The sequence below is a fragment of the Armigeres subalbatus genome, chromosome 3 (assembly GCF_024139115.2).
Source record: "Armigeres subalbatus isolate Guangzhou_Male chromosome 3, GZ_Asu_2, whole genome shotgun sequence".
NCBI classification, from domain to species: domain Eukaryota; kingdom Metazoa; phylum Arthropoda; class Insecta; order Diptera; family Culicidae; genus Armigeres; species Armigeres subalbatus.
The window spans coordinates 150,473,111-150,482,792 of NC_085141.1; the positions used below are offsets into that span (position 1 = coordinate 150,473,111).

General features: G+C 42.4%; 1 protein-coding gene across 1 annotated transcript; it reads left to right on the top strand.

Moving 5' to 3' along the window:
• Positions 1–7,024: 7,024 nt before the first annotated feature.
• On the top strand, positions 7,025–7,270 carry LOC134224519 (histone H2B-like). The gene has a single exon (XM_062703886.1). It carries the CDS (start codon positions 7,025–7,027, stop codon positions 7,268–7,270), a length of 246 nt encoding a protein of 81 aa, XP_062559870.1.
• Positions 7,271–9,682: the final 2,412 nt, after the last annotated feature.

Here is a 9,682-nt window from a genome sequence, read left to right on the forward strand (position 1 = left end):
GCAGCGGTCAAAGCTTTCAATGGTCCTTTTATATTTATACTTTGCTTCCTAATCGAAAACCTATAAAAGAGCCGTCTAATAACTGATTTTAGTGCTAAAACTAATATGTTCCCTCCACAGGTTCCCTGGGGCAATCCGTGGGACGTGGAAGCGATCAGAGCCGTCAATGGACTATTTTATTTTCGTACTTCGCTTCCTGATCGATAACCATGAATGAAGAGCTGTCGAATGGCTGGTTTTGGTGCTAAAACTAAAATGTCCCTTCCACAGGTTCCTCGGGCCAACCCGTAGATCCTGGAATCGGCCAGAGCCGGCAATGGACCATTTCATATTCATACTTCGCTTCCTGATCGGAAACCATGAAATAAGAGCCTTCGAATTACTGGGTTTGGTGCTAAACATAAATGTCCCTTCCACAGGTTCCCCAGGCCAATCCGTAGGTCCTGGAAGCGGTCAGAACCGTCAATTGACCATTTTATATTCATACTTCGCTTCCTGATCGAAAACCATGAAAAAGAGCCGTCGAACGACTGGTTTTGGTGGTAAAACTAAAATGTCCCTTCCACAGGTTCCCCGGGCCAATTCTTAGATCCCGGAAGCGGTCAGAGCCTACAATGGACCATTTTATATTCATACTTCGCTTCCTGATCGAAAACCATGAAAAAAGAGCCGTCGAACGACTGGTTTTGGTGATAAAACTAAAATGTCCCCTTCCACAGTTCCCCGGGGCCAATCCGTAGGTCCTGGAAGCGGTTAAAACCGTTAATTGACCATTTTATATTCATACTTCGCTTCCTGATCGGAAACCATGAAAAAAGAGTCGTCGAATGACTGGTTTTGGCGGTAAAACTAAATGTCCCCTTCAACAGGCTCCCCGGGGCCAATCCGTAGATCCTGGAAGCGATCACAGCCGTCAATGGACCATTTTATATTCATACTTCGCTTCCTGATCGAAAACCATGAAAAAAGAGCCGTCGAACGACTAGTTTTGGTGGTAAAACTAAAATGTCCCCTTCCACAGGTTCCCCGGGGCCAATCCGTAGATCCTGGAAGCGGCCAGAGCCGTCATTGGAACATTTTATATTCATACTTCGCTTCCTGATCGGAAACCATGAAAAAAGAGCCTTCGAATGACTGGTTTTGGTGCTAAAACTTAAATGTCCCCTTCAACAGGTTCCCCCGGGCCAATCCGTAGGTCCTGGAAGCGGTCAGAACCGTCAATTGACCATTTTATATTCATACTTCGCTTCCTGATCGAAAACCATGAAAAAAGAGCCGTCGAATGACTGATTTTGGTGCTAAAATTTAAATGTCCCCATTCACAGGTTCCCCGGGGACATCCCAGCGACTCCAGGATCCGTTTATTCAATTGGTTTTTCATTCTTGACACATTAGAGGCTTTCTAGAATAAAATCATAGTGGACGACCTATTTAAAAGCGAGATTCAAAAGAATTTGTGGCCTGATTCCTTTGATAAGTATCGATTGGAACCGATTATAAAGAAATGGGCATATCTCACTTGATTCTGGTCCGATTCCAAATCTCAATAAATGGTTCCAATCAGCAAGAGCCCTACTTCATTTGTGGTTACTAATATTATTCAATTTTCAACCACAACTTCTCCTAATATCCACCTCAAATTTTCGATTTTGAACCTACCTCCGAAAAACCCGGGATATCTCCGGAACCCGGTGGCCATGATCGGTTCCATGGACATACCGTCAAACTGGATTAATTTTCTAGTTCGGGCATGCCTGAATTGTCAAAATCGGATGAAAACTAAGATAGTTACAACACATCTAATTTTACCCAAAATTTGCCTATCCTAATTATTTTGTCCATCCCCTGTACGTTTACATGGTGATTGGATTACCCTACTAAACTGAATTGGCAACGTATTTTGAAGCTCTTTATTTTTCGCTTTTTCACGTTTTATTTCAACTCTTAAATACCAACTGTTACCGGAAAACTCGGAAGTGTTACTTACCTAATGGGATACGACAGAAGATCAACCATTTCCTTCATAGATTGGAGTGCAAAAGTGATTTTAATTCGCATTCTTCACACCTCGATTCAACTTGAAATTAAAGGTTAGTACCGCAGCAGATCAGTTTGAGGTGGTGTAGTATTGAGTGATATCAACACAAACTTGGCAGTGGTGTTACATACGATCAGCTGGTACCTTTATTTTTCGGTTTGTTTTGCCTTCTGTCTTTACACGTTCCTCTGGTGCGGTGCTGTTAATTGGATAGAGTAGCGTGTCTTGGTGCGCTCGGTGGTCTCGAAAACCGAGACACTATAATCGACGTGCAGGCTCTGGTTTGATTACAGCTTCAGTAAGGGCAAATTAGTTCATTATCTCACATCTTAGGGTGGTGCTGGTCAGCCGAATAGAGTACTGTGTCTGGGTGCGTTCGGTGGTTTCAAAAACCGAAACACTTTAATCGACGCGCATGATTCTGGTTCGGCAAAGGCTTTAGTGAAAGTGGACTAAGAAGGCAGTTCGATAAGATTTATTTTGGGAAAATACTGATATCGTTCATACACTGCCTCACGTGTTGCTATTTATTCTTTACAAAACTGCAATAAACGGTTTCTGTAGAAGGGAAATCCACATTTTTAGTAGGTCCTGCGCTGTGTTGGATTCAATTTTGAATCATGGATGCATGTAAGGCTTGTGCTAGGAACTTTGGAAGATCTGATAGAAGTGTCCTGTGCAGTGGGTCGTGCGGAAGAGTTTTCCATCCCGGTTGCGTGGGTTTGAACGTAACAAACTTCAAAGCGTGGGCAGCCAATGTTGGTTTGCTCTGGTTTTGCGAGAACTGCAAGGTCAACTTCAACCCAAGTATCATGGACAGAGAAGCAATCATCATCAAAACTATGCGTGATCTACTGTTACGTGTCGATTCAATGGATCTAAGGATTGGCCAATTCGGAGAAAATTTGAAGACGCTGAACAACTTACTATCCATCTCCTCTTCTATTCGACGCGACTCCAGTTTTTCATCGAGGCTGCAACAATTTGCTGCTACCGGGACATCAAATCACGACCCAACAGAATTCTACAATAGTATTGATAGATTCAATCTGGACATTTCACTTCGTTCGAATGCTGCTAACAATACTATGGCTGAAGTTGAAACGGAACTTGATGCTACCTTGAATAGTGATGACCTTAACATTGATCGTGAAGTAAACTCTGCTCAACGCCGTGTTCGATGTCCCACATCTACCTCTGCTATAAACGAATCGTGCCCAAGTAACATCGTCCCAAGGCCCCACTCTTCAGTCGAAATGGCCTCCGTCACCGCTACTCCCGTCATCGCCACCGCCGTTAATTCCGTCATCGCCACCACCGCCACCAACGCCATTACTACTGCCGCCTCCGTCGCTCCCGCCTCCACGGTTTTCACCCATGCTGCTTCCATCTCGGACACCGCCACCACTTCAAATGTCTCTACTGCATCCAACTCCTACGCCGCTGTTGCTTCCGGAACTAAGAATCCTACTAGTTCTGCCACAATCAATGGTCCTATGAGCAACTCTATTGACACAATGCAAGGGACGTCTTCAGACAAAAATTGTGCCCCAAGTAACTACATGAGTATGCCTTCAACGTCAACAGCTTGTCCTTCATCCAACAACGTCCACCAGGAAAATTGTCGATTGAAAGTGGTAAGCAGAAGCCGCCCTCGCACACGGGAAACCATGAATCTTGAAACTATGAAATCTTTTTACATCACTCCGTTTCACGTTGAACAATCAGAGGAGGACATTGTCGATTACCTACGTGATACAATTAATATTGATAACTCCTCAGTCAAATGTGTTAAGTTAGTTCCGCGATTTAGGAATTTGAATGAACTTTCTTTTATTTCGTTCAAACTGTCAGTTTCTGAAGAACTAGTACCTGTAGTAAGTGACCCTTTTACTGGCCTGAAGGCGTTGAAATTCGTGAATTTCAAGCAAAAAACGAGAATTCCTCCAACCATGTAGTTATGATATGATGATCCCTACTAATGTCAATACCATTGTACCAACCAATCCAAATTCTTTGCCAAAATCAGTTTGCACATCTGTTCTACAATTCCAGGAATCCATCTATGATTCAAATATCAAACTTCATTACTTTGAATATGATAGACTTAAATCCTTCCTACAAAAACACTCCAGGAATTTTATCAAAATTGGGCTGCATAATGCCCGTAGTCTAATTGGCAACATCGAAAACTATCGATCATTGTTAGCCATGTCTTTGCAATTGCTGAAACGTGGCTCAAATCTTCCAACACCAATAAGTTTGCTGAGATTGCGGGATACGCTATAGTTAGATCTGATCGACGTAATAGGAAAAAAGAGGTGGTGGTGTGGCCTTCTATTTAAAGAAAAATTTGAAGTATTCGGTCATCTTCAAATCTGATAATGAAAGTGAGATTGACTATCTATTCGTTAAATTGAAACACATGAACCTGGTGTGTGGCTTCATATACAAGCCCCCGATATAAATGTATCAAGTTTAAATCGTATTTTCGCTATTATTTCAGAACTATCATCTACTGAGCCCAATATTCTACTAATGGGTGATTTCAACATTAACTTGATAGCCCAGAATTCGAATAAATGCACGAAATTCATTGAAAACCTGAATTCACTGTCTTTCAAGTTAATTGGTACTTCCCCACATGCCACAGGTCTGGGTCATCTTCTTTCATCGATTTGTTTACCGGAAATTGCACGAAAAGCATTAATAATGTTTATCAATCTTCTCTTGGTGGGATAAGTGATCACGATTTTCTTTGTGTCGATTATAAGTATAAACATTCGAAGGCACTCCCAGAAGTTTACTGGGCTCGTGATTACCATAAAATTGATAAAAACTCATTTATATCTGACCTGCATGATTGTGCTTTTGATCGTATTTTTTGCAGTGCAAATGTTAACGATAAGCATCGCTGTTTTAACGAACTTTTCTTCGAAACTCTCAATCGTCATGCCCCTTTAAAGAAGAAAACGGTGAGAGATGCTAATAATCCATGGATTGCTACTCATATTGAACGTATTTTCAAAAACCGATGTGATGCGTATGAATGTTGGAAAAGAGATAGAAATGATTGTAGGAAATGGAACAATTTTACTAAACTCCGTAATCTAGCTAACCGTGAAGTGAACATCGATTTTTCGGCTAAACAATTATGGAAGAATATAAAGCGACTTGGTATTAAACAAACTAGCAGCAATATGGGCGGCGGTGATGTAACCGCCGAAACGTTGAATAATTATTTTGGGTCACATTGTACTCCTTCTACTTTTCATGAAAACGAAAATGCCGTTGGAGCAACATCAAATTTTTCTTTTGAATGTTTGACTAATAACGATGTTTTTGCGGAATTCGTTTCTGCAGATTGCGAAGCAGTCGGCAATGACTCAATTCCACTACACATTTTGAAGTTATCTTTAAGTGTAACTCTACCGTACATAACCGATATTTTTAACTGTTTTAACTGTTGAACTACTTCTGTGTTCCCCGTAGATTGGAAAATAGCAAGGATTATACCAATAGGTAAAATTGAAAATCCTGCTACCGATAATGACTATCGTCCGATAAGCATACTATGCGCTCTCTCGAAAGTGTTTGAATCCATTATCTCAAAACAGTTAAATCTTTATCTTACCCGTAATAACTTATTGTGCCCTCTGCAATCAGGCTACCGTAAAACATGTAGTACTATCACTGCATTAACGAAAATTGAAAATGATATTAGAGAAGCTCTAGACAGTAAAATGATTACGGTCATGGTTCTTTTGGATTTCAGTAAAGCTTTCGACTCAATTAATCACCGTCTACTATGCAAAAATTACAAGAAAATTTCAAGTTAGATTCATTCTCCGTGAACCTGATAAGGTCTTACCTATCAAATCGATACCAATATGTTGATTTTAATAACACTCAATCCGACAGAATTCCCGTATCAAGTGGTGTGCCTCAAGGGTCTATTCTCGGCCCACTACTTTTCTCTATGTACATTAATGACCTTCCACTTGCAATATCATTCTGTCAATTTCATTTGTATGCTGATGATTGCCAGTTATACATATCTGGCTCGCCAGAACGTATCACTGAGCTTGTAAATCTGATTAACATTGACATCCGTAGCATACTTGAATGGTGTGGTTCTAACGGTTTGGTTTTAAATTCAAAGAAAACCCAATGTATTATTTTCCGTACAAAGCGCACCTATCTACCTGAGACTCCTTTAGTAACAGTTGGAAATGATTCCATTGATTACGCTAATGTTGTAAAAAATTTAGGACTTCTGATGGATTATAATTTGAATTGGAATCGTCAAGTCAATTCTATATGTAGCAAAGTTTATGGAACTCTACATTCACTTGTTATGTTAAGACACTGTACTCCACAACATATTCGTGCAAAATTGGCCAAATCTCTCTTAATACCATTGTTAGACTATGGTGATGTTCTTTTTGGTCTAGTTTCTAGAGGAAATGAAGAAAAGCTCAATCTAGTATTCAACGCAGTTACCAGGTATGTGTACAACTTAAGGAAATTTGACCATTTATCGATTTATAGAAATGCCCTATTGGGATGTAGTTATTCTGATCATCTAATTTCAAGAATTTGCATTCAAACACATAATATACTGAACCGACCGCCAGCTTACCTTAATATTTTTTTCAATTTTACTCGATCATCACGAACCAATTTGCTAATTGTACCAAGATATCGCTCAAATTATTTGAAGGAATCATTTCGTTTCCGTGCAATCAAATATTGGAATTGTTTACCGGCAAATTGTAGGAGTGAAAGGAATTCAAACACTTTTAAGGACAGAATCAAGATTCATTTTAATCGGAGCTGAAGGGTACAATGGTATGATCAAACGACTATTAAGCGTAGCATAGTTAGTCATAATAACATATGCATTGAAAATCATTAGGTGATTATATATGTAGTTATGAATCATTGTAAAATAAATAAATAAATAAATAAAAAATGAAAAATAAAATGAAGCAGGTCCACCCGGACACTGGCGTCTCGTCGAAGCCGATGAGCATCATGAACAGCTTCGTAAACGACATCTTCGAGCGTATCGCGGCCGAGGCCTCCCGTCTGGCGCACTACAACAAACGCTCAACTATCACCAGCCGCGAGATTCAGACCACCGTTCGCCTCCTGCTGCCGGGCGAGCTGGCCAAGCACGCTGTCTCGGAGGGCACCAAAGCCGTCACCAAGTACACCAGCTCCAAATGAACAAGCGAGGTTTTCGGAGACGTACCCCCACAGATACCAAAACGGCCCTTTTCAGGGCCCCAGCGGCACTCACAGAGGAGAGAGAGAGAGAGAACGATGTTTTGATATTGTGACGTTTCCTTTCCGACCTACTGGCCCCTATCCGGTTCTCTGTTGGAATATTATTTTCGCTATTCTTTCTTCCGACATTCGCACTGAGTGACCAGCCCACTGAGGTTTGCCGTGTAGTATTTTGTAGTGTTTTATACGATTCACAGTATTTTCTTCTTTGTGTACTTGCTACAGCTCACGATTCGGCGCCAAGGCAAGTCAAGTTTTTTTCGTTTTTTTTTTGTGCGCACCACTTTTCGCTCGAAAACCCCGAAAGCTCTCCGGTCCGCCGCTTTTAACGTCCATGCTTCATGTCCAGAAAAGGGCCACTGGTAGAATCAAAGTTTTACATAGAGCAAATTTCGTTTCCGTCTGCATGTTGCAGGACCTAAGCTGGTTACGTAGAAGGCCCTATACGCAGCAGCCTTCATTGGCACATGTCACAAGCGTGCCAAGGTAAACAAATGCTTCAACTACTTCTAACACATCCCCATCAAGCACAACCTCTGCACCAACACCACTAGGTCTTTCTCTATCTCTACCTCCCACCATGTACGTTGTCTTGGTAGCGTTAATGGCTAAGCCTATCCTCGCCGTTTCCCTCTTCAGTGGGACAACAGCCTCCATATCGTCCGCAAAGCCCAGGAACATATGCGGCTGTGTGATGATAGTGCCGTTCCTCTGCACGCCAGATCTTCCCATGATAGCACCCTCGAGTGCAACGTTGAACAATAAATTCGAAAGAGCTTCAGTCCGCCTAAAGTCACAAACAAGGTTGACACTTAACATTTTGTTTTTTTTTAACCTAAATTAAATTTCCGTTTATGTATCGTATTTTTGTGTTTTACATCGGTGTACATATGAAGTGGTTGGCCTTTAGGCCCTTTAGCTTTGATTTTTAATTATTATTTGTACAATGTCTGTTTTGTTTTTTTAATTCTATTTTACATTATAGCCTTATGGAGGCATTAGTTAATTTTCTAAAATTTGATAACCAGACGGTTGACCTCAGATGTTCTTATCCTGGGAGGGGTGTGCATGATCATCCGCAGGAACCTGTTTTGGACCCGTTGTAATTTGAGATGGTGGGTTTTAGCGCAGCTCTCCCAGACCGGCATGCCGTATTCGATCACGGAGAGGATGATTTGCTTGTAGACAGCAAGCTTATTTCTCAGGGATAACGATGACCGACGATTGATCAAAGGATACAGTAGTTTCAACAAGACGTTACACTCTTCGTCACCGTTGCCGTTGCCTGAAAATAAGCTTGCTGTCGAGGGTCAAGCCACGGTAGTCGGCCTCGTTGGCCCATTCCACAGTCGTGCCTTTGAGGATGATTTGGGGAAAACGATGACCTGGACGAACTTGTTCCGTCTGAGGACGTTGGTAACTCGAGTCAGTTGGTGCACGGTTGACCGACCGCGTCGGAAACCAAACTGTTCCTCGAGCAAGATGTTGAGATTTTCGGCAGACTCAAGTAACCGGTGATGAATAGCTCTTTCGAATAGCTTGAATAATCTTGAGAGAAGGCTGATGGGACGATATATTTTGGGGGAGGTAGGATAACCTGCCCAGGCTTCCGGATGGGGATGACTTTCGCTGACTTCCATGAAGATGGGAAGTAGCTAAGCCGGAGAACGGCTTAGAACCAGAACGGCTTAGCACAGTCTGGGAGAGCGCGGATCTTATTCGAGAAATCGTTACTTCTGAGGTCCACCATTCTGGCCTGGATAATTTCTGTGATTCGATTGCAGCGTGCCTTAAGCTCAGGCAGTCCAGTACGCTGAAACTGCCTGCGAGTGACATTCCGCAATCGAATCAAATCTTTAGTGAGTGTATCGATGGTCAGGGTGTTGCTTACCTGTCGAGCCGCCGGTACGTGTTGTTCCCGGGCCATCGAGATTGCCTCTTCGATGGCGCACAGCTGGCGGTCGATACTTTCCGGCGTCTCCGGACGCACCTCGTAATCGATGGAGTTGTCGACGCACTGCTGAAACCGCTGCCAGTTCACTCGATGATAGTTCCTCCTGGAGAGTGGAGAGGGACGGTTGATCGAAGAGTGGATTTCGGCCACCACCAGATAGTGATCAGAGCTCAGTTCCTGATAGACGACCGGCTGCGATATTTGGTCATCCATGTTCGTGATGAACAGATCGAGCGTCGAATGTACCCCGGATCTGCTCAAACGAACGGGTGGGTGAGTCCGGGTTCAGGATGGTGTAATGGCCTTCTTCTAGATCGCTACTCCAGATGATCCTCAACACCCCTCCCAGGACAAGAACATCCGAGGTCCACCGTCTGGCCGGAATAAAAACCTTATAT